General features: G+C 42.4%; 2 protein-coding genes across 2 annotated transcripts in view; one reads left to right on the top strand and one right to left on the bottom strand.

Moving 5' to 3' along the window:
* The window catches only part of CS (citrate synthase), a 28,054-nt gene extending 8,860 nt beyond the window's left edge, over positions 1-19,194 (top strand). The window contains exons 2-11 of the mRNA XM_047064910.1: positions 4,270-4,320; positions 4,874-4,981; positions 6,526-6,591; positions 7,027-7,158; positions 7,412-7,600; positions 15,526-15,725; positions 16,277-16,406; positions 16,531-16,632; positions 16,844-17,053; positions 17,585-19,194. Coding sequence (XP_046920866.1) covers positions 4,270-4,320; positions 4,874-4,981; positions 6,526-6,591; positions 7,027-7,158; positions 7,412-7,600; positions 15,526-15,725; positions 16,277-16,406; positions 16,531-16,632; positions 16,844-17,053; positions 17,585-17,755 — 1,359 coding nt within the window. The 3' untranslated portion in view covers positions 17,756-19,194. The remainder of the gene's footprint in view (positions 1-4,269; positions 4,321-4,873; positions 4,982-6,525; positions 6,592-7,026; positions 7,159-7,411; positions 7,601-15,525; positions 15,726-16,276; positions 16,407-16,530; positions 16,633-16,843; positions 17,054-17,584) is intronic.
* A 708-nt stretch (positions 19,195-19,902) lies between these two features.
* COQ10A (coenzyme Q10A) lies at positions 19,903-23,544 on the bottom strand. The gene is made up of 5 exons (XM_047064911.1): positions 23,192-23,544; positions 22,476-22,622; positions 21,347-21,539; positions 21,009-21,110; positions 19,903-20,719 (listed from the first exon to the last, which is right to left on the bottom strand). The coding sequence occupies exons 1-5, from the start codon at positions 23,323-23,325 to the stop codon at positions 20,552-20,554; spliced, it is 744 nt and encodes a 247-aa protein (XP_046920867.1). The 5' UTR covers positions 23,326-23,544; the 3' UTR covers positions 19,903-20,551.
* Between the last annotated feature and the right edge of the window lie 3,599 nt (positions 23,545-27,143).

The following is a 27,143-nucleotide window of genomic DNA, read 5'->3' as shown; positions in this document are numbered from 1 at the left end:
AAATGTGTTATCTCTTCCTTATGATTTTGTAGTAACATTTTCTTTAGCTTTTTTGTAAGAATACAGTAGGTAAAATATATAACATACAAAATAGGTATTAATAGACTATGTTATCAGTAAGGGTTCCAATCAACAGTAGGCTGTTAGTAGTATAGTCTTACGGAAGCCGAAAGCTATACCCAGGTTTTCAACTGCATGGGGGATCTGTATCCCTAAGTCCTGTGTTGTTCAAGGATCAACTATAGTTAGTTGTTTTGCTTTGGATGTCTGTTAATTTAGAGATGTAGGTGGGTCTAGAACCCAGATTTTCTTTCCTAATTCCAAATCATGTGCTCTGTTTTCTGCATCATTAGGTAAAATTGTTCTAATTTGAATTTTTCCTATCTAGCTTTTTGAGTGGTTATAGCACTGAATTGCTGCCTTTAAAATCCTTCTGATTTCAGGGGCGCCTGGGTGGCGCAGTCGGTTGAGCGTCCGACTTCAGCCAGGACACGATCTCGCGGTCCGTGAGTTCGAGCCCCGCGTCAGGCTCTGGGCTGATGGCTCGGAGCCTGGAGCCTGTTTCCGATTCTGTGTCTCCCTCTCTCTCTGCCCCTCCCCCGTTCATGCTCTGTCTCTCTCTGTCCCAAAAATAAATAAACGTTGAAAAAAATTAAAAAAAAAAATAAAATCCTTCTGATTTCTTTAGTTTTCTTTAAGCTGTGGGGTTAGCTAAAAATATGACTAGTCCTGATGCTGAAGGGCATGAGAAAATGGCCAAAATGTTTAATTTTATGTATTTATTTATATAACAAATGCAAGGCACTTGCCATAGGCCAGAAGTGGTTTCAAGTGCTTTATAAATGTTGACTTAATTAATCCCCACAGCAATCCTTTGAGATAGGTACTATTATTGTTCCCATTTTACTGATAAGGAAACTGAGGCACAGAAAGGTTAAATGACTTGGCTAGGGTCACACAGCTAATAAGTGGCAGAGAAGGGCAGTAGAAACAGAGTATACTACCTTTATTCCATAACTACATAGCCAAGCTATCCATATACTAATGTTGCTTTGCAAATCAGAGATCTGGCCAAGTGTTGCTGATAGAGATTAGGGACAGTTAAAATCAGCCCTCTAAGTTACTCCTGAGACTCCTCACATTAAATGGCAAAGACACTCACCACAAAGGAAATTAAGACTTTGATGATGTTGAAAGTGGAGTGATAGTTATAAGTTTCTTTTCCTATGCATGCTCTTAAAGTAGCATTCATATAAATAGATCTGCAAAACGACTAGCAAAGCAGCAGTGATGACCCAGCTGAGTCTTTTTTTTTTTTTAACGTTTATTTATTTTTGAGACAGAGAGAGACAGAGCATGAACAGGGGAGGGGCAGAGAGAGAGGGAGACACAGAATCTGAAACAGGCTCCAGGCTCTGAACGGTCAACACAGAGCCCGACGCGGGGCTCGAACTCACGGACCGTGAGATCATGACCTGAGCCGAAGTTGGATGCCGAGCCACCCAGGCGCCCCCCAGCTGAATCTTTTAAATGATGTTGCATTCTCACAGCCTTTTTAGGTGATCTTCCATCCTTTTCTTTGTGATTTCCTCTTTTTTGTTGTTTTTTGTTTGTTTTATCTTGAAGTAAAAGAAGAGGGCAGCTCATTGATTGAAGCAGTTCCCACTCACAAGGGGGAAAAGGCTGTTTTGTTTTTGTTTCATGTTCATGTTCCTAGAAGAAAGGCCTCCAACCTGGGGGAATTCCATTTTCATCTTAAGATCTGGACACTCACTCTTTGTAGAGCTTGGATAGAAAGAAGCTTGTTTGTTTATTTTTAGTTTGAGAGAGAGAATGGGGGAGAGGGACAGAGAGGGAAGGAGAGAGAGAATCTTAAGCAAGTTCCACACCCAGCACAGAGCCCAATGTGGGACTCGATCCCACCAACCTGGGATCATGACTTCAGCTGAAATCAGGAGTTGGACACTCAACTGAAAGAGCCATTCAGGTGTCCCAAAGATTTTATTTTTAAGTAATCTCTACACCCAGCGTGGGGCTCAAACTCCCAACCCCGAGATAAGAGTCGCATGCTCTTCTGACTGAGCCTGCCATATAGAAACTTAAAGATGGTTTGAAAGTGGAAAAATTACCATTATGGAGACATTTCAACTTCTTTCTTCTCTCAGATGATACATTCCCCTGTAACCTTTTTAGAAACGAAACGAAACCACAACAACAACCAACCAACCGCAATTAAAAGGTCTGCTACAGGGCTGATGTAGTGTCTGGGAGGTAGCCCAGAACTTCTTTAACAGGGATTCTGTGGGACCATGGAGCATGGAATAGAACTTATTCACGTGTTTTCCTTTGTTCGCTTTTTGGTGACTACTAAGAAAAAGTAAAAGCATTTCTTAGGTGCTAGGTCAAGTTCCCATTTGTCCTATGTTGGATGAAGAGGCTAAAGGCCTGTTTGTGCTGCCCACTTCTTGCCCAAATGGTCCACAGTGAGCCCGAGGAGACTCTTTAGGAAGTTAATGAAAGGAGTTAAGGACAGTCCTGTTTAACAAGCTGAGCAGTCCCCCTCTGTTTTACTTATTTAATGTTTATTTTTGAGAGAGAGACAGAGTGAGTGGAGGAGGGGCAGAGAGAGAGGGAGATACAGAATTCGAAGCAAGCTCCAGGCTCCAAACTGTCGGCACAGAGCCCAATGCGGGGCTCGAACTCAGGAACCGTGAGATCATGACCTGAGCTGAAGTCAGACGCTTAACCGACTAAGCCACCCAGGTGCCCCAGTCCCTCTTTGTTTTAGGAACATAGCTTACCTTGTACTCTGAATTTAGCTTTGGATTGATTTTTTTCTTTTTTAATGAGTTGATTCTTTTGAAAATAACCTTTACTGAAGGATCTCTTCCCTTTTCAGTCCTCCCTTATGCCCCAACAGAAAGAGGGGTACTAAATTCTAAAAACAGAGCTCCAGTCCTAGTGAACTCTCACTTAGGCATGTAGTGTTTTGGAATTTGTACAGTACTGTTGCTTCAAATGATTTTTAGCACAATCAGCAATGCAATAGTTAAAGAAAAAGTGTATCTGGCCTTTTGGCAAAAGGAGGAAAGGTGTGATCTTGCTCCTGGATTAGTTTATGTGTACATGTAATCTTTTTAGTTTGGAAAGTGCTTTCTTTGTAATATCATTGTAATTATGTGAGATTGTATGGTGAGTATTTAACACCAGTTTTATAGATGAGGGAAATGAGGCTTACGTACCTTGTTTTATCTTCAAAATAATGTGCAGAAAAACTAATCTTGTCAAACTTCATAGGTACTTAGTAGTGTAATTGGTTTTCTTTTTTCGAAGGTAGCATTGAACTTTATGTTGCAACTCATCAATGTTATAGAAAGTAGTTTTTCTTTTGGGGAGAAAAAAAATATCTCTAAACAAAGAAAACAGGCCAGCTATACTATTTACCTTTGTAGTGAGGGATAGTCTTGAATCTCAGACCTGTCTATATGGTTCTAAAGTATATCTTTAAAAATTCCTTTAGTACAGGTATTTAGGTGATAAACTCAGCTTTTGTTTATCTGAAATGTCTTTATTTCACCCCCTTTTTTAAGATTTTTTTCTCACCTAGATATAAAACTCTAGCTTAATAATTATTTTCTCTCAACATTTAGAAGGGAATTTTCCAGTTTTCTAGTTTCCCAATGCTGTTGTTGAGTAGTCTGTTGTTACATTGTAGATATTCTGTCTTCTGTGTGCTTTTTCCAGGAACCTTTGAAGTAGTGTGGTGAAAGGCTCCTTCTGCCTGTGGGCTCTCCTAGACTGGAGAGGTTGAAGTGCTTCCAAAAGACTAGGTGCTGGACAGATCTTACCAGCAGGGTTAAGTAGTTGATCAGTTTCCTCATTTGCTTTTCTCAGGGCCACTCAGACAGCTAGATTGGGATGGCCTGGGTACTCAACAACTGCCTCTCTGACCTTTTCTGTGCCTAACCAAGCCAAGCCCTGAAACCCAGATAATGGGAAAGAGCCTCTCCCCAGGGAATGCTATTAAAGCTATGGATGCAAGAAGCAGAGTTAAATCTGCTACTGCCTCCAGACTAGGAACTCTTTCAAAGCTGTGCAGGGCCTTTTACAACTTTTTTTTTTTTTTTTAATTTTTTAAATTTATGTCAGACTGTCCTTAGAGGCTAAGATGGAGACACAGAGAGAGAGGATGAGTCACTATAACTCCTTCTTGTTAATACATAGGAAGGAGGAATAACTGTTGCATAAGGTTTTGTGTTTTCTTTACAGAATGCATCCTGTCTTGTTCTTGCTGCTCGGCATGCCAGTGCGTCCCCTACGGTAAGGTTTGGAAAAGAAGACTGAGAATCACTGAGGCAATCTGATCCTGGGATTGAGGGGCAGTAAGCAACCGTTGGTTGCCACCTAGCCTCTCATCATATCCTGAGTATCTCTGAGAGGTGTCTGTTGTTACTATTGTTGTAACTATTATTATTACTACTATTTTAAGAAATAATTTATTCAATAGTATAGCGAGGTGGGATATCAAATATGTTTGCCTAATTTCTTTTTTTAGTTGTGGTAAAATATATATAACAAAAATTTCCATTTTAATGATTTTTAAATGTATAGGTTAGTGGCATTAAATACAACTATTACTACTGTCCATCTCCAGAACTTTTGCACCTTCCCAAATTGAAACTATGACCCAATAGTAAACTCCTCATTCCCTCCCTTTCTGTTTAATTCTTTTTCATCTGTGCCGAGTAGTTGGCCAGATTTCCCTGGCCGATAGAGAAAGCCAAATTCTAAAAAGATGTCTTAACATACCTATTTTGTAGGAAATCTAATCAATATTTTGACGATCACTTAGCCTTTCTACTTCTCTTTTTAGAATTTGAAAGACATATTGGCAGATCTGATACCCAAGGAGCAAGCCAGAGTAAAGACCTTCAGGCAGCAACATGGCAAGACAGTAGTGGGTCAAATCACTGTGGACATGGTAAGGATTGTGGGGTTTGGGCTGGAAAAGTAGCTCTGTAATATGCTTCAACAAAAATACCATTCTCTTCACTGACTATTCAGAAACATTCTGTCCCACACGTGGAAATGTTGGAGCTTATGATGTTCATTAGAAATTAGACTGTTCTGGGGTGCTTCAGAACAGTGGCTCAGTCGGTTGAGTGTCTTGACTCTTGATTTTGGCTCAGATCATGATCCTAGGGTCATGGGATCAAACCCCATGTTGGGCTCTGCACTGAGCATGGAGCCTGATTAAGGTTCTGTCTTTTTCTTCCTCTCTGCCTCTCCTCTCCCTCTCCCCCGCTCATGCTCATTCTTTCTCTCTTAAAAAAAAGTTGGGGGGGAGCGCCTGGGTGGCTCAGTCGGTTGAGCGTCCAACTCCGGCTCAGGTCATGATCTCACGGTTCGTGAGTTTGAGCCCCGCATCAGGCTCTGTGCTGACAGCTCAGAGTCTGGAGCCTACTTTGGATTCTGTGTCTCTCTCTCTCTGCCCCTCTCCAGCTCGCACTCTATCTCTCTCTCTCTCAAAAATAAATTTAAAAAAAATCAGACTCTTCTTTTCTATAAACTTAATAGCTTAACCTAATTTACCTATGAGAGGGATGAATGAAGTTTCTGTTCCTTTTCCCAACCCCTCAGTTTTTGGAGCAAGAGCTCTCTGTTAGAGTTAATGCTGTCCATGGGGTGCCTGGGTGGTTCAGTTGGTTGAGTGTCCAGCTTTAGCTCAGGTCATGATCTCACAGCTCATGAGTTTGAGCCCCACATTGGGCTCTGTGCTGACAGCTCAGAGCCTGAAACCTGCTTCATATTCTGTCTCCATCTCTCTCTCTCTGCCCCTCCCCTGCTTGTGCTCCTGAGTGTGCTCTCTCTCTCTCAAATATAAATAAACATTAAAAAAAATTTAAGGAGGGTGGGGGAGAGGGAAAAGTGGGTGATGGGCATTGAAGAGGGCACTTGTTGGGATAAGCACTGGATGTTGTATGTAAGCCAATTTGACAAATTATATTAAATAAGTAAATAAACAAACAAAAATTTAAAAGTTACAGTTAATGCCATCCTGACCATCCAATTATACGACAGCTCTAGCAGGCTCTCTAGAGCAACTTTAGGATGGCTTCTCCAGCCCTAAGAGTCTGAGCAGCTCAAATGATAATTCCACAGCAGTGTTTAGCCTTTGGTCTCTATCTCCTTTCCCTGTTATAGAACTCATTCTGTTTACTTTGGTTGGTGAGAACGAGGGAGTAAGAGTAGGTAAAAGAAAAATACAAGAAGAAAAGGAAGGAAACAGAGGCAGACACATTAAATAAAGACAGCAATTTTTCGACTTAAGAATTTCATTTCTAATGTTAGCAGTCTTCCTTGCAAAGTCCCATTCTATAGTATGCTACCTCCTCAGGAATCTTCTTTCCACAGACCAAGTCTTGCAAATCAGAGAATAAATTTCCTCTTTCAGATTCCATGAAGCACTAACAAACTCTAGCTTGAATTATTCTGATTACTGGTTACATCTGTCTTTTTCTTTAGATGTATGGTGGCATGAGAGGCATGAAGGGATTGGTATATGAAACATCAGTTCTTGATCCTGATGAGGTAAGAGACCCTCATGTCAATCAGTAATAATCACTGAGTTTACTGACTACTGTGTACAATATGGATTAGACCAGTGAGGGTAAGGAAAACAAAATAAAGCATCTGTCTTCATGTTTTGGAAGATGGAAAATAGGTTCATATGGGATAACTGAAGAACAAGTATACCTATTTAATATATCAACGAGTAAAACTAAAAGTACCAAGCAGAATTAAGTTATGTGGAGATCTAAGCTTTAAAAATTCTATTCTAGGGCTGTCTGGGTAGCTCAGTCAGAAGAGTTTCCAACTCAATCTCACAGTCGTGAGTTCAAGCCCCACATTGGGCATGGAGCCTTTCTAACTTGTTGAAAGATCTGATAAGAGTGGGACTAGTCAATTATGTGACTTCTAGGGTAATAAACTTACGATTTGTACCTCTTACTCTTCTCCCTCCAGGGCATCCGTTTCCGAGGTTACAGTATCCCTGAATGCCAGAAACTGCTGCCCAAGGCTAAAGGGGGTGAAGAACCCCTGCCAGAGGGCTTATTTTGGTTGCTGGTAACTGGACAAATCCCAACAGAAGAACAGGTAAAACAGAAGGATGTTAGCCCTTCTCATTCTTCTCCTTCTTTGCCTTTCTCTAATCTCACTTAATCCTGATCTGACTCTGGGTGGTATTTTTTAGGGATGTGTAGTGAGGGGAAGGAATCAGATCAGACTTCTGCTGTATAAGTGGATTGGGTTGTATTCTCTTGGATTTTCTTTACTCAGATGTCACTGTCTTTTTATTTCTCTTCTTTTTCCTCACATAGTGTTCTGACCAGTGTCTCTCTTGTCACAGGTGTCTTGGCTTTCAAAAGAGTGGGCAAAGAGGGCAGCTTTACCTTCCCATGTGGTCACCATGCTAGACAACTTTCCCACCAATCTACATCCCATGTCTCAGCTCAGTGCAGCCATTACAGCCCTCAACAGTGAAAGCAACTTTGCCCGAGCATATGCAGAGGGTATCAACCGAACCAAGTACTGGGAGGTAGGAAATTCTGATGCAATGATTGATGTGTGATGGGGATTGAAAGGACTTAAATATGAAGGAAGAAAAAGGAATGTTTAGGAGAATTACTTCTGAGTTACGCCAGAAACTCCTTTAATAAATTTTTATTTAAGCTTGTTTTTTGTTTGTTTGTTTGTTTGTTTGTTTGTTTGCTTTTTCCAGTCCTTGGGATCGCAAAGGTAAATGGAACATGCTTTGTGTCACCAAGGTTGTTGGTTTGGTTAAGGTCATATACGTGTAAAAAAAACTACAATTCAGGAGGCACTTGGGTGGTGTCTGACTCTTAATCTCAGTTCAGTTCTTGATCTTGGGGTCGTGAGTTCAAATCCCACGTTGGGCTCTGTGCTGGGCATGAAGCCTGCTTAAAACAAAAATGAAAACTACAATTCAGTAATCTTGCTGTAATGGAGAGATTACACAGGGCTGTTGGAACACTGAAAAGGATGTGACTTAATTGCAGGATCCCTGAGCAAGATTTCAGAGTAGTCTTACCCTAGCCACAAAAAGTCCCTTCTTGTTTTTAACTTCAAATAAGGAGAACCTTGGGGCGCCTGGGTGGCGCAGTCGGTTGGGCGTCCGACTTCAGCCGGGTCACGATCTCGCGGTCCGTGAGTTCGAGCCCCGCGTTGGGCTCTGGGCTGATGGCTCGGAGCCTGGAGCCTGTTTCCGATTCTGTGTCTCCCTCTCTCTCTGCCCCTCCCCCGTTCATGCTCTGCCTCTCTCTGTCCCAAAAATAAATAAACGTTGAAAAAAAAAAAAAAAAACAAAAACAAAACAAATAAGGAGAACCTTGAGAAGTTAGGTGAATGGAAACTAAGGTAGTTCTAGAGTCTAGGAGGACAGTGCCAATCAGCCACTGTTCTGTACTGTCCCACTCAAGATACCTGTCAGGAGCAGAAGGGTCGTTAGTATCCTGGAAGTAGGATCCAGAAACAGATGCGCTTTATTTTCTGAAAATGAAATGTGACCCTGATAGTTTGAACTAGTTGGAGTATAAGAAGACTGTTGTGCCTTGTCCCAACACATAGTACCTAATTCCTTCCATCCTCTTTCCAATACCCCACAGAGTACTCAGAAAAACTGGGTAAAGTACAAGTTATCTGGCTAAGTTTACAGTGGGACATCTCATTTTCTTTTATTTGGAGACAGGTATTAGGAACAGTTCCTTTTTGCAGAATAGCATGGTCCACTGGTCTGATGCAATTCCCTTGGGGTTTTGGCAAATCCTGCTTCATTTGGTTGGTCAATATTTACTCAATGCCAATTGCGTATAAAGAATTATGTTTGTTATTAGGGGAAAGGGGGAAGGAGAATTTTAAATTAGTCTGGTTAGCATTGAGAAGGAAGGTATAGGAATGATGGAAAATATACACATTCACAAGCACTTAAAACATTTATAAATCCATATATCAGCAAGTTCAGAATGTTGTGTAATCTGAATATATTGCTTTCCATTTTCATGTATGTGTATATATGTATATTTTAATGTTTATTTATTTATTTGGAGAGAGATAGGAAGAGAGAATTCCAAGCAGAATGTCAGCGCAGAGCCCAATGCGGGTCTCAAACTCACGAACCATGAGATCATGATCTGAGCCAAAATCAAGAGTCGGATGCTTAACCAACTGAGCCACCCAGGCACCCCTCCATTTTCTGTTTTACATGCTTTTCAAGTAATTGTTATTTGTGTGGGTCATCATAACAGAAAAGGTTAAATCAAGACCAGCAGTTCTTCTACTTTAAAACTTATCTTTTAGGGGTGCCTGGGTGGCTCAGTTGGTTAAGCATCTGACTCTTGATTTTGACTCAGGTCATGATCTCGCAGTTTTGTGAGTTTGAGCCCCATGTTGGGCTCTGCACTGCCAGCAGGGAGCCTGCTATCAAAAAAATAGCTTGTCTTTTAGAAATTGACTGCTCAGATGTGCCCGTTACTGTTTACAGTGCTGTTGTCTTGACTGTAATGAGAAGGGGAGAAAATAGCTTCTTCATGCTTTGCAATAGATGCCTATAAGATATTTCTGGTACATCCAAACATGCTTCATTGTTTCATACTGTCCGCTATTGAATCATTAAAATGTATCTTGTATTCCTCTGCTTGCTGTTGCCTCCTTTTCAACATGTAGCCATTGATTGACTGTTCTGCCATAATTTCTTTGAGATTGTCATCTGAGGGTGGCTATCTTGAGGTAAACATGTTATATTTCAGGACTCTGCCAATCTTTGGGAGAATATTTATAAGCAATACTGATATATTTGTCACCCTTAGGATGTGTGTCTGGTAAGTTCACACTGCACAAAAATTAGCACCAGTAACGAGTTTAGTAGAGCTTCATGCTCTTTTGCTGTTGGATCTTGTATCTCTCTCAAAAGTCAGACACATTATTTCTATTCAGTTCTCTGTCTTGGTTAATTTAACCATAGTCTACTTAAGTAGAAATGCACAGCATCATTCAACTGGTTATTTCTGTTTAAAAATTTATGTTGAGGGGCACCTAGGTGGCTCAGTCGGTTAAGCATCCGACTTCAGCTCAGGTCATGATCTTGTGGTTCACAAGTTGAGCCCCGCATAGGCTCTGTGCTGATAGCTTGGAGCCTGGAGCCTACCTCAGATTCTGTGTCTCTCTCTCTCTCTCTCTCTCTCTCTCTCTCTCTCTGCCCCTACCCTGCTCACACTCTGTCTCTCTCTGTCTCTCTCTGTCTCTCTCTTTCTCTCAAAAATAAAGATTAAAAAAATTTTTTTTCTTTAATTTTTTTTTTAACATTTTATTTATTTTTGAGACAGGGAGAGACAGAGCATGAACAGGGGAGGGTCAGAGAGAGGGAGACACAGAATCTGAAACAGGCTCCAGGCTCTGAGCCGTCAGCACAGAGCCTGACGCGGGGCTCAAACTCATGGACCACGAGATCATGACCTGGGCCGAAGTCTGCCGCTTAACCGACTGAGCCACCCAGGCGCTCCAAAGATTAAAAAATTTATGTTGTTTTTGTATGATCTGAGTTTTTACTAGAACCATCAGTTCATACTATTTTTTTGTTTTTTAACATGTACCTCAAGTGGATGATCTACTGCCTGCAACATTTCTTCCATAATAGAGATAAATAGTATAATCTATTGAATTGAAAAAGTTAGGTCTTTTTCTGAGTGACTTCACTTCATTCATGACCAGGAAATTACTGTGATGCAACCAGCTATTTAATTGTTAAGTAGTCTTAAGATGTTGTATTAGGTAAAATTTGCAAAGTAGTTGACCCATCAAATTTTGCTAGTAATGCCACCTTCTGTAAAGCCTATAAATGGTATACATAGGTTTTGAAGCTTTTATGATAAAATCATCTGAACACCTAATAACTCTGGAAAACATACCAAATAGTGTGCTTAAATGCTTTACATTCATTATCTGATTTAATCCTCAGAACAGCCCTATGAGGTAGATATTATTTGTTACTCTCATTTTACTGAATGGAAAAACTGAGGATTAAAGCTATGAAGTAGCTTACCCCACGTCATGCAGTTAATAAGTGATAGAGACCAGATTCAAACTTGAGTTTGCTTCATTCTAGGGGCTCTTCACCATAAATACTGGCTCTCTTCTTTTTCTGTGTCATCTCAATAATGATTGATTGCTGGGGCACCTGAGTGGCTCAGTTAAGCGTCCGACTCTTGATTTTGGCTCAGGTCCTGACACCTCGTTCATGAGATTGAGTCCTGAATTGGGCTCTGCACTGAGTGCAGAGCCTGCTTAGGATTCTCTCTCTCTCTCTCTCTCTCTCTCTCTCTCTCCCTCTCCCTCTCCCTCTCCCTCTCCCTCTCCCTCTCTCTGCACACCTCTCCCCCACTCCTGCTATCTCTCTCTCTCTCTCCCTCTCTCTCTCTCTCTGTCACTCAAAATAAATAAACTTTAAAAAAAAAATAATGATGATGATGATGATTGTTTGCTAACTACCTGACCAGGATTTTACTAGCCATAGAGATGCTGGCTCATGATGATGATGATGGTCATTTTTATAACCTTTATTCCAGATAGTTGTGATGTTGGCATATTTTAACATCTTTTTTCCAAGGCTTTATCAATGAAGAATGTGTTGGTACAAATACCTAAATAGCACCTCAATCTTAGCTTATTAAAGGAAAAATAACAGGAGTTCTCTGTAAGTTTTTGTTTTGTTTTGTTTTGATCTCTTCTTGACTGTACAGCATTGACCACTATAAAAAGCAGGGTAAGGATCCCATATTGTCATGCCTGGTCTGTTACAGGTTGCTTTATAAACTCCATTCTCAGTAGTAGAAGAAGACACAGCTTCTTTTTGATGTGGCCATTCATACTTTCCAAATAGTTTTGCAAGTTAGTATACACACCACAGATAATAGTTTATCTAGCCTAGAATCCTGTTCTTCTTGGCATTCTGCTAATCAGTCCAAGTCTCTTAAAACTGCATATGCTTGATGCAGGCTTCTGGAAGCAACTTACTTCCTTGGGGGAATGTAAATCTGCATGGAAGTATGGTTAATCATATGATTATCATGTAAGTAACCTCTTGAGAATTTGCAATTGTTAGCTGAGTGTTTCTTGTTTCAAGTACCTTTTTAATTTTGGCAGTTTTCTTTTTGTAATACATTTTTTTAATGTTTATTTTTGAGAGAGAGAGAGAGAGAGAGAGCGAGCGAGCAGGGGAGGGGCAGCGAGGGGGAGACAGAGAATCCCAAGCAGGTTCCACACTGTCAGCACAGAGTCTGATGCGGGATTCGAACTCATGAACCATGAGATCATGACCTGAGCCAAAATCAAGAGTCAGATGCTTAACAAACTGAGCTACCAGGTGCCCCTAATTTTGGCAGTATTCTTACTAAATCTGGTAGCATTTACAAAATTCACTGAATGTGTGTGTGTGTGTGTGCACGTGCATATATTTTAGTTTACTTGATATTTGATACTTGAATAATACATGACACTATAGAGATTAATTCATTTAGGCTAGTTATTATAGATTTTGCTCTTTGAAGAAAACTACTGAAACCTTATGACTTCCTGCAGGAGCATTTAGCTAGTTAACTTGTATATTAGCACCATGTAACAATATCAACCAATAAGTATTTAGTCCATGCTTTCTATGTACCTGGAACTGTGGATGAAAGCAGCTTTTTTTTTTTTTTTTTAAGTTATTTATTTATTTATTTATTTATTTTTAATTTTTTTTTTTTAACATTTATTCATTTATGAGAGACAGCACAAGCAGCGTAGGGGCAGAGAGAGAGGGAAACACAGAATTGAAGCAGGCTCCAGGCTCTGAGCTGTCAGCACAAGCCCGATGCGGGGCTCGAACTCACAAGCTGTGAAATCATGACCTGAGCCAAAGTTGGACGTCCAACCGACTGAGCCACCCAGGTGCCCCTTTAAGTTATTTAAAAAAAGAAAACAAAATACCAAAACCCTGTCTTATCTCTAAGGAACTTAAAATTCCCTTTGAGAAGATAAAATTGACACACAAGAAAGGTGCCTGAATGGCTCAGTTGGTAAAGCATCCAGACTTTTGATTTTGGCTCAGGTCATGATCTCATGGTTTGTGACTTGGAGCTCCTCATCTGCGCTGACAGTGCAGAGCCTGCTTGGGGTTCTCTCTCTCTCTTTCAGTGTCTTTCCCCCATGTGCTCTCTCTTTTTCCTCTCTCTCAAAATAAATATTTTTTTGAAATAATACAGAAGAGTTGAGCAAGCTATTAACATCACAAAAAGAGGCAACCAGATTATGTTTCTCTTCTTTTTTAAGATTTTATTTTTAAGTAATTTCTGTATCCAACATGGGTCTTGAACTTATAACCCCAAGATCAAGAGTCTTATGCTCTATCCAGTGAGCCAGCCAGGCACCCCGTGTTTCTTTTTTTTTTTCTTCTTCTGTGTTTCTCTTAATAAATGAACACAACACTATTTATCAGGTAGTCTTTTTTTTTTTAGTTTAAATTTCAGTTAGTTAACATGCAGTGTAATATTAGTTTCAGATTACAATATAGTGATTCAGCACTTCCATACATCACCTGGTGCTCATTTGAGTAGTCTTGCTAAAAAAAAAAAAAAAATTGAACTGGAATCTACTCAAGCCTTTAGATCCATCAGTTTTATACAAAATACAATCGACAGAGGAACATGTTAAATGACATCACAGATATATAACCAGCGAAATCTAAACTGGGAAATTCTCCAAAAGAAGTGATCCGATTTTCCACAAATAAATTGCAAAGTGAAAAAGGCGGGGGGTACACTACACCTAGGTGGTATGTCCAACTCTTGATTTCGTCTCAGGTCATGATCCCAGCATTGTGGGATCAAGTCCTGTGGTAGGCTCTGCGCTGATCATGGAGCCTGCTTAAGATTTTCTTTCTTTCCCTCCTCCCCCTGTCCCCCACTTGCTCTCTCTCTAAAAAATAAAATATAAAAAAAGATTTTTTTAAAAAAGGAAAGCATGACAGGGAACTTAACATTGATTAAAAGAGACTTCAGGGGCGCCTGGGGGGCTCAGTCGGTTGAGCGTCCGACTTCAGCTCAGGTCACGATCTCGCGGTCCGCGAGTTCGAGCCCCACGTCCGGCTCTGGGCTGATGGCTCAGAGCCTGGAGCCTGCTTCCGATTCTGTGTTTCCCTCTCTCTCTGCCCCTCCCCCGTTCATGCTGTGTCTCTCTCCGTCTCAAAAATAAATAAACGTTTAAAAAAAAAAATTAAAAAAAAAAAAAGAGACTTCAGAGACAAACAATTGCAACGTGGGTTTTTCTGTCCTGAATCAAACACATGAGGTGAGGGGACTTTATTATCAGGGAAATTTGAATACTGAGTAGATATTTAATGATATTGAGGATTTATTAATTTTTTTCCCTTTGGGATAATGGTTTTGTGATTGTTTTTATCAACAGCCTTTATCTTTTAGAGATATATGCTTAAACGTTTACATGTTGGAATATATGTCTGGAATTCATTCAAAATAACTTGGGAGGTGAGAGGAGAAAGTAAGGGTGTAGATGAAACAAGAGTGTCCATGAATTAATAATTGTTTAAGCTGCATGATGCTTATTAGCTGAGTGGGTAACTTTGTGCATGTAACTTAACCTGGCCAAGCCCCAATTTCTTGATTTATAAAATGAGGGATATATTACCTTACGGGACTATTGTGAGGGTAAAAAAAAATGCAAATAATATATCACAGTGCCTGTTAGTAAGTGCTTAAAAATGGAAGCCTTTGTTATTAACTAACAATTGAATGTTACTCTTTGACCCTTAGCATATATGGTGAATTTTCTTTGAAAGATGGAACAGAATTAATTTCTAAAACCTAGTATCTTAGCACATTCATTGAGTGCAAAGTCAGGTAGTGGAAAAGATCATGGTTAAACATAAAAGCGTTCAAAATCTGACTTTGGCATTTAACTGAATGCTCTGAGCTTGTTTACTCACCTATAAAATGGAGGTCATTACGTACTTGGTAGAGTGGCAAAAATTAGAAATAACATTTTGTTTTGTTTTGTTTTAGAGTGTGTGTGAGTGAGGGAGAGGGGTAGAGAGAAAAAATCTCAAGCAGCCTCCATGCTTAGCGAGGAGCCTGATTTGGGACTTGATCCCATGACCCTGGGACCATGACCTGAGCTGAAATCAAGTCAGATGCTTAACTGATTTTGCCACCCACGTACCCCCAAAATAATGTTTTAATATACACAAGATACTATGTGTAAATCACTTAGTGCAGAGCCTGGGTCATAAAAGTTATTTAGTTAAATGGTTATTGTTGTTAACCTCCATATATAACCACTGAGCATCAACCAAATAGCCCAATCCATGGACGACAAACAGCATCCTTGCCTAATTCTTCTTTGTTGATAAATCTTTTTCTTTCTTTTTTTTTCTCTCCATTTTCCTCTTATCAGTTGATTTATGAAGATTGTATGGATCTTATCGCAAAGCTACCTTGTGTTGCAGCAAAGATCTACCGGAATCTCTATCGGGAGGGCAGCAGTATCGGGGCCATTGACTCTAAGCTGGACTGGTCCCATAATTTCACCAACATGTTAGGCTATACTGATGCTCAGTTCACTGAGCTCATGCGCTTGTACCTCACCATCCACAGGTAAGCTAGACCCAGCAACCATAGCTCCTTGCCTGGATTGGTAGAAAATTTTAAGAAAAGCTCCTGAACAATCTCTTCTGGGAACAGGCAGTAGGCAACAAGGAAATGGAAACATGGCACACAAGACAAGAGAGGAATCTAGTAAAGGAAATCCAGAGGTATAGGGAAATAATCATAACCTTTCTAAGAACAAAGTAATGTTTCTAAGAAGCTGGGGAAAAGTACTAATTGCTCACAGTAGGTGATCTTTCAGCTTTCCAGGAGCTCCCTCTTCTGGCCATTCCTATTAAAGCTGCAGTGAGCATCCAGGAGCTTGGCACATAGACAGGCATCATCAACCAGTAACCTCTCCAGCCCTGTGGATTAGTGAACAAAGGCTGGTAATGAGATTGGGACATCTCTTACAAGAGCTTATGTATAACTGGCCATAGGCTAGTGTGAGCCCATAACTAGGCTAGCATGTGATAAGAGAACAGCAAGGTCTATGTTTTCATAGTCTGCCCCTTTTTCTCCTCTCTTGGCCTTGATTCTCCTTTCTTACTTCCCCACAGTGACCATGAGGGAGGCAATGTAAGTGCCCATACCAGCCACTTGGTGGGCAGTGCCCTTTCAGACCCCTACCTGTCCTTTGCAGCAGCCATGAACGGACTAGCAGGGCCCCTACATGGTTTGGCAAATCAGGTAAGACTATTCCTTTTCTTTTCCTGCTTCATGTTTTTCTTATTCTCATGCTTTTCTTCTGATCTTGCCTTTCCCTCCTAGCATATGTGTTGACACTATCTTATTCCCCAAACCTTACCCATAGGAAGTACTTGTTTGGCTGACACAACTACAAAAAGAAGTTGGCAAAGATGTGTCAGATGAGAAGTTACGAGACTACATATGGAACACACTCAACTCAGGACGGGTAAGCAGAGATGCTTAGCAACTAGGAAAGAAGCCAAGACCCAAGTTGTGCAATTTAGAAGAATTAAAGAGAATAGAATGAGAGAGGTCCCTGTGTTAGAGAAGGAAATTCTCTCCCTGCCCCATTCTCTGTTTGTCTAGCCTGAAGAATTTAGAAAAGAAGAATTTCTACTTGAGAATACAGCTGGCTTTTTTACCCTCCCTCTTTACAGGTTGTCCCAGGCTATGGCCATGCAGTACTAAGGAAGACTGATCCACGATATACCTGTCAGCGAGAGTTTGCTCTTAAACACCTGCCTCATGACTCCATGTTTAAGCTTGTTGCTCAGCTGTACAAGATTGTGCCCAATGTCCTGTTAGAGCAGGGCAAGGCCAAAAATCCTTGGCCCAATGTAGATGCTCACAGTGGGGTGCTGCTCCAGGTGAGTCTTCCCTTCCCTGCTCTCCCTTTAATTTGTGCCAAACCCTAATGTTCTCTGCCATGCAAAAAATCAACTTCCTAGTCAGAGCAACTCATACCTCCTTCTTTACCCTTTTGATAAAGTTGCCTGTGGCAGAGGGCAGGTACAGGCAGAAGGAAAGGGGTGCTGTCTTTTCAAAACCCCAATTACTGTACTTTTCCTGGTGCATTTCTTTATTTTCTTAAAGTTTTTCTTAATGTTTGTTTATTTTTGAAAAAGAGAGCAAGCGAGCCAGGGAGGGGCAGAGAGAGAGGGAGACAGGATCCGAAGCGGGCTCTGCAGAGAAGCTGATGTGGGACTCGAACTTACAACTGTGAGATTGTGACCTGAGCTGAAACCAAGAGTTGGATGCTTAACTGACTGAGCCACCTGGACACCCCTCCTAGTGTCATTTCTATTTGAGGCTGACTCAGTTAAGGTCTCTGCCCCTGGACTTATGCATGCTATTACCTCAGCGCCTTTAACAAAACTTTTTTCTCTTTTATCTTACAGTACTACGGCATGACAGAGATGAATTACTACACAGTCCTGTTTGGGGTGTCACGGGCACTGGGGGTACTGGCACAGCTCATTTGGAGCCGAGCCCTAGGCTTCCCACTAGAGAGGCCCAAGTCAATGAGCACGGATGGTCTGATGAAGTTTGTGGACTCTAAGTCAGGATAAAACTGGAGACTGGGGGGAAACTACCAGAAAGTGAGGGAGCTTTAAAAAAAAGTATAATTTTGTTTTGTTTCAGGGGGCTTTTTAAGATTTAAGATTAAATTGTATCTGAGGCACTGATAATAAGTTTGAAGTTAAAATAGAAATTAAGACTTTAAAAGATAAAAAGTAACCCCTTCTTCCCTAATCAGTTCCTTTTTCCTGCCTGGTGAGTTGCCCATCAACTGTAGGGTGACCAGGACTAATGCATGTGGTATGGGTTAGGTTTGGGTCCCCCCTCCCACCACCACCACCACCACCTCTAGAGTGAGAATCTGACTCTTCTTTACCTGGGTCAAAGCTGGTTGCAGAGAATCTGCAGTGACTTTAGAGCTTTTGGTTCTACTCAGCCCAGCCCTCCATAGGCCAGCAAATCCAGACTCTGCCCCTTCTGTTCCCATAGGAATCATGTTGGATTATCAGTTCTGTGAAGCCTCATTGCTCTCTCCCATGCACACAGACACTTCCTAGCAAGACCTGTTGGGTTAGGCAGACCTCTTTGGCATTTTTTTTTTAATGCTACCAGGTGACCATAAAGGCCATGGCATTTGTTGTGACTGGCACCCAATGTTTGATTTTTCTCTTTTAAAATTATCCTATGAAAATTAAGATCTGGGAGTGTTCTATTACTCACTGCTTTAATATTCCCCTCCTTCCAGATTTTCTATACCTGCTGTACCTCAAGCTGAGGGTGCTGTGGACTCCCCCCACCCTTCCCCCCTGCCCCTTACTAGAGGTCTTTACTAGGCCTCTTCCAGCAGGTTGTATATGCCACTGTCTAAGCTGTGGTCCTTCCCAGTCATTTGGCTTTATCAGTGCTTAACATGTACTAAACTTTTTAGTCCTGTGGAACACAAGCCACTACCCTTTGATCTTTTTCTTCTACTTTATTTTAATATGCTATGGGCCATTGAATAAGGACTTGGGAATGACCAGCATGCTATCTTCTTAGTCTGGTTCCAGGGATATGGGTACTTCTTAGCAGGGAAATTATTTAAGATTGGATGTGGTTTCCTTTGAATATCAGGTCTTGGGGCTGAGAACAAAAGTAATAGGCCTCCCTCTTCCCCTGCTACAAGAAAATATCCCTTTATTTATCAAGATCTTTATCTGGCCCCTTCCTCACGAGCTCACAGTACAGTATTTTTTAGAAGCCCCATTTGCACAGGTTTCAGTGACTCAGAATGCTCTACTGCCTTTTCTTTAAGAAAGGATTGAAATACACTCCTACAGTGCCCCCTTCCTTCCTCGCAACTCCTGCCTGTGTTTGTGTGGAACCCTAATCCCCAGAACCACGCTGAGATGGACACATTGTCTGTAAACCCCTGGGTAACTGTCAAGTCATGATCCAGACTTCAGGTTGTTCTGTATAAAATGCAAAATAAATGTTTTTATTAACAATGCTTGAGCCTGCTATTAAATAAGACCTGGAAGAATCTCTGTTATAAAGTAAGGAATCTGGCTAGCAAGATCCTGGACTAAGTGTGTTCTAAGTTGTCCTGTGCATCCCTTTATCTTTAGGTGGTTTTGACATTTATTTACCCTAATAAGACAGGATACCTGAAATTTCCAAAGGAGATTTCTGTCTTTCCTCAAGATTAGAAGTCCTTCTTAATTTTGTTGTAAGAGAAAACACTCAAGGACCATAGCTGAGACCTCAAAACTGCTTATGCGACTAATCCAAGGAAACTAGTCCAGCCCATTGGGCGAAAGGAACATACCATACCAAGGGCAAATAGAGGAGGACTCCTGGCTCTGGACCTGAGCCTCTAGAGGGCTCTGGTATTGTGTGGAATGCCTATTCTTTGCAGGGACCTTAAGGAGGTCCTCAAAATAAGTGGTCCTGAGGACATCAGCTGTATGGTAGATCTGAGACCAGATTATTCTGTTCTGAGACTCCTGCAACTGACCTTCTGAAAAAGTCTATAAATAGGCAAGGGAGTGGGTACTAGGTCCTGGCTTGTAGAATGTGCTACTATAGTTAGCAGGGACACTATGTCCAAGAGGCCTTCTTGCACCTTTACTCCCCTGAGGAAGGAAGCCATGACTTTCTTCTACTATGCTATATCCACACTCTTCCCCCAAGAAACGATATAAAAAGGCCAAATTCACACTGTCACAATTAATTTATTGAAATTTTATAAAAACTCAGGCCAAGTAGAAGAATAAGGTACAACCCAAGAGTACAATTCTCTTCAGTGCTTTTTTTCTCCTTGCCCCTGTGGCACTGATGTTAAGACAGCCTCGTGCTCTCCACTAACCAGGCAGCATGGAAATATTTTTAAAAGTGAGATCATATGGATTTCAATCTGGGGCCAGATCTCAGGCATTTCCTGAAGCATCTTAGGTGGGCAACAATTATTGACCACCCAGTACCTCTGTCAGAGGAAAAAGCTTGGTTTATACAATCCTTAGAATAGTTGCTATCTTACTCTGGTCAGACACTAAGGTATGTTGACAGGGTCCAAAAAGAACCACACAGTCCTGAATATAATTCACTATGAGAAGACTGCAGACATCAGGCATATGGGGCTCTCAAGATGAGCCTGACCATCCCCTAGGCATGTCTTCTTTCTGTACCCCCCTACCTTTGTGCCCCAGCATTTGTAGCCAGCTTAGAGCCCAATTTCTGGGGAATTGAGAAGGAAAACATTATAAACACAGACTCTTCTCTTAGATTGGATCAGGAGCCAAATGAAATAAATAAGAGAATTGGATTGGGAGGGAGAGTAGAGGAGAGGCCAGGAACAATCCTTTGCCTCAAGTCTGGTGCACCTCATGGAACATCAGTTCACGGGGGATGGCTGTTTCTGGACCAAACTTGGTGGCTGCCCGACGCTCGAAGGCAGCAACATTCTGTTTGACAACCTCATCAAAAAACATGGTGGCCAGCTGGGAGTGCAGCAGAGAACGAAATTCAAAGGAAATCTGGGAATGGGTAAGAGACAGTCAGAAACTATTCAAGACCATGTTGGATAGTCCCTGGCCAAATGCAAGGATACTATTCAGTGCCTTTTCTTCCCCTCCCCCTCTAGTTCTTAGATCCCTTCAAAAGCCCTTACTTAACGACTGAGCACAGAGTATGTTTGATGTAAGCTCAGACCTATGGAAAAGTGCCACTGACTTAGGAAATGCTAAGTGCTAGCTATACTTAATAACTATCATTGTACCTCCACTCTGCTCCCACAACCCTATGCTACACAGCCTCCTGACTCACCGAAAAGTCCACAGTGCAAGTTCGTGGGTAGGCAGGAATACCCGGACTGAATCGCCAAATGGTCTCTAAGTGGTTGAAGAGCTTGCCATCAGTGCAAACAGCCTAAAAGGACAGTCGGGTAGTTAAACAATATTAAAATGGAATAAAACCTATACTAGGTATAGGAGCCTATAAGAAAGAAATGAAAGATATTTTCCTTTCCTTCGAATGTTTTATTAGGGAAGTATTTGACACATGGAGATAAAATCATTACAAAGAGGGCCAAAATAGCCCTTAAATGTAAAAATGCTAGAGAACACAAAAATTTTGCTGATTAATCCCTCCTCCCAGCACCTCACCTTGACCATGTGAGGTTTGACCATGGAAACAGCAGACGTGTAACGTTCCACAATAGGTGGAAACCCAACCTCTAACTGGGCCTTCAGGTGACCTTTGCGGCTAGATACCACCAAAGACTTCTTACACCAGGGCACAAACTCACGATACTCCTGGACATTGGACACCACTTCGTACATCTCCTGCATTGAGTACCTAGGAGAAGGAATCACAGAGAGAGGCCAAGGAACTGCCAGCTGGGTCAAGTTCCTCCCTGCCCTGGGTACCTTCCCCCCAGTACCTTTGCCCACTAACTATTCATCATCAGGAACTAGAGATCCCAAAACCTGGATTTATGACTTCCCAAAAGCAAACAAATTTCCATGATGTTAACGTTACCTTATATTTTGTAGTTCACAGAACGCTATTGCATTTACTATCTATTTTGATCTTAAGAGGGACTATCTAGAGGCACCAGGGTGGTGCAGTAAGCTAATCGTCCGACTCTTGATCTTGGTTCAGGTCATGATCTCACAGTTTGTGGGTTCGAGCCCCACATCAAACTCTGCACTGATGACGCAGAGCCTGCTTGGGATTCTGTCTCTCCCCTCTACCCCTCCCTAGCTTGTTCTGTTCTCAAAATAAATCTTAAAAATTAAAAAAAAAAAAAAAGACTATCTAGGGGGAACACCGGCTGTCCATTTTACTGGTGATCCCACAAGAACTCAGATCCTAGTTCTATAACTTTCTAACAAAGTAGCCCTAGGTACAGATCGAGCCCAGGGAAGAGAATCCTGCTTGGGATTCTCTCTGCCTCTCCTCCATTCGCGCGCTCGCTCGCTTTCTCTCAAAAAAACTTTTTAAGTTAAAAAAATAATAAAAGGTCAGCAGAGAAATAATACCCTGTTGTCTTATATTGCCCAGTTCTAGTCACATTTCACTTAATGGACATGCCCAGCAACCAAGAAGGGGGAAATGAAAGTTGGAAGGCTGGGAGGGAAGGATAAATGATTAGTAATAATAGCTGGGGAGAGGGACGGCCAGGGATGAATCTTGTCCACTACTGCTACCCTTACATTCTAGCCTAGGTTTGATCATTTGTTTGGAGGGGAAGGCAATGTGGAGGGATGCTGGACAGGGGAGGATGCTCACCCCATGATCCTACGCTCCGAGTAAGCTTTTCGCTTGTTAGTGAAGGGGGCAGCAAAGCCCATGAAGGAACGCCTGGGAGGTAAGCCAGCCTCAGCCACCAAGACCTGGGCAGCCCGGGGCAAGAAGAGGCTGCAGGACATCAGAAATCTAAGGATAAAAGGAAAGGGGAGACAACGTCATGATTCTTTGTGTTCCTCAACCATTCCCAGGTGAAGGGGAAGTGCGGTGCATCCCAGAGGAAGGTCGTCCAGACAAGTTTTTCCCCCAGCACCTGCTGCAGCCCGCCAGGCACCCTGGCCAGGCAGTCACGAGTGCGAAAGGTCGAGGGCGGTTGAGGACAGTGCCGAGAGAGGAGATGGGAAAAAGTGGGGTGCGTGCGAAGCGCAGTTGCCTTTAAGCGTGGGCTACGCTACTGCTAAAAGCTACGACTCTCACAAAGTATCATAGTATCATAGTCTCCGGGGCCTCACCAAGCCCGGTGTTGCCAGGGCGCGAGCGAGAGGCAAGTAGTGATTGGGAACCCGCCCCGGGGACTCCCCTTTGCGAATAACTTGCAAAAACCTTCCCCAAAGTTCTACATTAGACTCCTAGGTGGACCGCTGCCGCGCCACCCGACGCCAGGCCTGCATCCCAGAAGCGCAACCCTCCAAGGTGCAAATTCGGGGCCCTACAAGACCCTCTTTACACCCGCGCAGACGCCCTCACCTCCCTCTCACCTCATTGGTCGCGGCCGTCGCGGAGGGCCGGGGGGCGGAGCCGGGAGCGCGCCTGGGAGGAGCGCGAAGCCGCAGCAGCGCTGGGCCGCCGCGCGCGTCCCGGCTGGGAGCCGCCGCGCGCCCGCCGAGGCCATGCGCGCGACCCTCCCTTATTCTCTCAGCTCTGACAACCGCTGCGCCTTCCTCGCTCGGGAGGAAAAGCGGCAGGAAGGGGCCGCCGGGCGGGTTCAGGGTCCCCGAGCGCAGGAGCTGCCCGGGGCTGCGGCTCCTCTCGCCCCTGCTCCCGCCCGGGCGGCCGGGTAGGCTAGAACTGAAGCCGCGACCGCTGCTCCCGCAGCTCCCAGTACCCTCACGTCACGCCGTTGCCATGACTCGGAACCGGGAGAGGGAGGAAGGAAGGGGACAACGCGGCCTTTCGGGAGATGTAGTTTCACACCTCTAGCGAGAAAGGGCGCAGGGATAAGTGTTTGAGAAGCTGCAGAGATGTCCAGGAGGAACGAGGTCGTCAGACAAACTACTTGGCGAGTCTGTCTGTGGTCACGGAACTGATAATACATAAGCACAGAAGCGACTTCGTGGGCGTGTCGATGGCAGATATGTTGATCTTCTGAACATCTCTTTATTATAGTCTTCCTTGTTCGTAGTTAGAAGTCCTATTCATCTTTGTAGCCGCTAGTGCCTAGTACTATGCTGTACATCTTTGAGAAAGGAAATTAATCTTCCAAGCCCTGGGCTAAGACTTTGTATAGTTTTCTCTTTTAATATTTATAGGAAGAAGTCAGGGTTGAAAGAACCAGACTTAATTTTAGGGGAGAAAAACGCCTTTGTCTGGAAGTGTGCACGTGATGAAGGATGAGGCTTCATGGGTAGGCACGCAGGCAAAGAAATGTCACTATACTGCTATATATACTATACAGTAGGGGGAAATGCTCTTGATAAAAGTGGGAAGAACAAAAGGAAAATTAAAAAAAGAGAGTGGATCTAAGTAGGTACAAAAGCCATTGAAATTCTCCCACGGTGGAGTAGAGGAATGGTGTTTTAAGAATGGTGGTGCCTGGAGCACCTCGGTGGCTCAGTCCGTTAAGCATCCTACTCTTGATTTCGCTCAGGTCAGGATCTCACCGTTGGTGAGATGGTTCCTGAGATGGATCCTGGTGTCGAACTCCACGTCAGGCTCTGCTCTGACAATGCGGAGCCTGCTTGGGATTCCCTCTCTCTCTCAAAGTAAAAAAAAAAAAAAAAAAAAAAAAAAAAAAAAAGAATGGTGGTGCCTGCTGTTGCATTTAGAGATATTTTTGCTATTACACTGCAAGCCCTTCCTCTGCTTTTGTTCTAAATCTTTGGTCACATTTCCAAATTCAGGAAAACTTTGTGTGAAAGGGAGAAGAAGGATAAAGTAATTAAAGACTGTGTTGCCTTTGGGGTCTAATTGGTGTGGAAGAGAAACATCTTGCCTAGAAACAGGGGCCTGGAAACATATAATTCCTCCATCTCCCTCATCTTTCTTGAAAGGAGCATTAATTGCATTAATTGGCATTAATTTTAGGACTTCCACTGGATATTGATTGATTTAAAATTTTTTTAGATTTTATTTTTTTATTTTTTAACGTTTATTTTTGAGAGACAGAGCATGAACAGGGGAGAAGCAGAGAGAGAGGGAGACACAGAATCTGAAGCAGGCTCCAGGCTCCGAGCTGTCAGCACAGAGCCTGACGCGGGGCTTGAACCCACGAACCGTGAGAACATGACCCAAGCCGAAATCGGTCGCTTAACCGACTGAGCCACCCAGGCACCCCTAAGATCTTATTTTTTAAAGTAATCTCTGTACCCAATATCAGGCTCAAACTTACAACCTGAAATCAAGAGTCACATGCTCTACCAACTGAGCTAGTCAGGTGCTCTGGGTTGCTTTAAATTTTGAGCCCACTTTATTTGGATCTCAAGGAACGGGAGCCATCCCTTGAACCCTGGCTTTCATTTAACATTTTATAAGGAAGGTATTTTAATCTTCATTTTATATTATATATACATGAAGCCCAAAACTGGTGAATGATCTTGCCTCTTTTTCTCTTCTAACATTTCTTTTACCCTCAGCACCCCTGCCCCCACCACCAGGATACAGTGTCTCCTTGCAGTTCAAAGATGATAATCTGGAGCCACTTTCAGATGGCCATGTGACCTTCAGGGACAGATTTACTCTTTCCAGCCCTGCTTCCTTGTCCCGACCCACTCCCTCTGACTAAGGACTTACACATGTGAGACAGCTGCATAGAGTGAGGAGAAAGGATCTGGCTTGGTAAAAGACAGAAATTAACCCGGATACATGACTGAACTGTGACCTCATTAACACTATTCTTTTAGAGTTAACTGCCACAGAATCCCCAAGGTACAATAGGCCTGCCAAGTCAATTTGCTTATTGTCCCCCTACTAATTAGATTAGCTAATTACTGCCATTTAAACTTTTCCTAGTTCATTCTTTGTACTTGAACAACCAATTTCCTGCCATTTCCCTGTCATTCTACATTGATAACTTCCTTCAAGTACTAACTCAAAACACACCTCCTCTAAGAAGACCCTCTTTTGACTGAACCCATCCCTGAACATTACTCCAAACACATAATGCCATGTAAAATAGCGTGTATCCTATATTCTCTAGTTGTTGCATATGTATATGTATGTTCTTCTAAGTTCCACAAAAATAGACACCTCTATGTTTTACTTCCAAACCAGTTAGTATGGGGCTGTACTATGTATTCAACAATGGTTGAGTCCTCAATCAGCATTTGTTAAAAGAATGAAAACTGAGGCTTAAAAACAGGCAGGTATCTGCGTAGAGTTACCCAAATGTGAATTCAGTAGTTGGATCACAGGACTGTCTTCATAGAAGGGCTTTGCTACCACTTCCGGCCTCCTCTCAGATTTTTTGTATCTCCCTGAAATTTGGACGTATCTGTGTTACCTACATCATATCCCTTTTTTTCCCTACTGGGAAATCCTCTTTCTCTGCTCTGAATAATATTAAAAATAACTCTTGTAGCCCTTCCTCCTCCTTCCAGCTGCTCAGAGAACCCGGCTGGCAACCTCCCTTGTTCACCTCTACTCCCGCGCCAGAACCAGGCACGTGACCCCAGCTCAACCCCTGACTCCAATTCCTCAGGTTACCAAGAGCTATTTCAGGCAATAGAGGCCACATAGTCCCCTCCTCCTCATCCTCTGGGTCATATCCTAGCTTAGCCCTTCCTGGAAGGGTCTAATAGTCAAGTCAATATGTCCCAACACACATACCCATCCGATCTCCAGCTACTTTCAGTTTCTATTGCTTCAGCCTCATCTTTCTCCTCCTCATCAAAGGTCAAGTGCCTAGGAGTGCCTGGGAGGCTCAGTCAGTTAAGCATCTGACTCTTGATTTCAGCTCAGGTCATGATCTCACAGTCTGTGGGATCAAGCCTTGCATAGGGCTCTGTGCTGACAGTGCAGAGGGTCTGCTTGGGATTCTCTCTCCCTCGCTCTCTGCAACTTCCCTGCTCACTCTCTCTCTCAAAATAAATAAATAAACTTCTAAAAAAATGTTAAGTGCCTGTTCCTGCTCTGTTAGAGCTACAAAGAATAATGTATACCCTTGCCTTTAGAGAGCTTCAAATCTTTTTTCATAGAAAACCAAACAAACCCAAAGCAATATACAGTCCTGTGTTGGCTTTGGCTAAGAAGGAGTTTAAAATCTATTCTGAAATGTTGGACACTTGTATGTCAAAGGTAAAAGGTGAAATGAGCAATAAAGATGTGCAGTTTAAACCTGACTTCTACAGTGTAAATTAAATATGTAAATGTTAAGGAAGCCCAACAAAAGAGAAAGAACCTGTTAACTGGGGAATACTTCCTGGAAGAGGTGAGTTTTAAGTAATATTGTAAATTTTATTTTCAATATGGTAAAAGTTAAAAAAATTAGGGGCA

The sequence above is a fragment of the Lynx rufus genome, unplaced genomic scaffold (assembly GCF_022079265.1).
Source record: "Lynx rufus isolate CCGP_SWC_20201006 ecotype Redwood Valley unplaced genomic scaffold, mLynRuf1.p SCAF_7, whole genome shotgun sequence".
NCBI classification, from domain to species: domain Eukaryota; kingdom Metazoa; phylum Chordata; class Mammalia; order Carnivora; family Felidae; genus Lynx; species Lynx rufus.
The sequence above is the reverse complement of the archived record's forward strand: the minus strand, read 5'-3'. Positions and strand labels throughout refer to the sequence as shown.

Excerpts from the sequence above, each read along its gene's own strand:
- COQ10A (XM_047064911.1), bottom strand. The coding sequence starts at position 23,325 with ATGGCCTCGGCGGGCGCGCGGCGGCTCCCAGCCGGGACGCGCGCGGCG. Across the intron at positions 22,623-23,191 it reads CGACGGCCGCGACCAATGAG|ATTTCTGATGTCCTGCAGCC; the intron begins GTGAGAGGGAGG and ends TTTTATCCTTAG. Across the intron at positions 21,111-21,346 it reads TCAAACCTCACATGGTCAAG|GCTGTTTGCACTGATGGCAA; the intron begins GTGAGGTGCTGG and ends CTGTCCTTTTAG.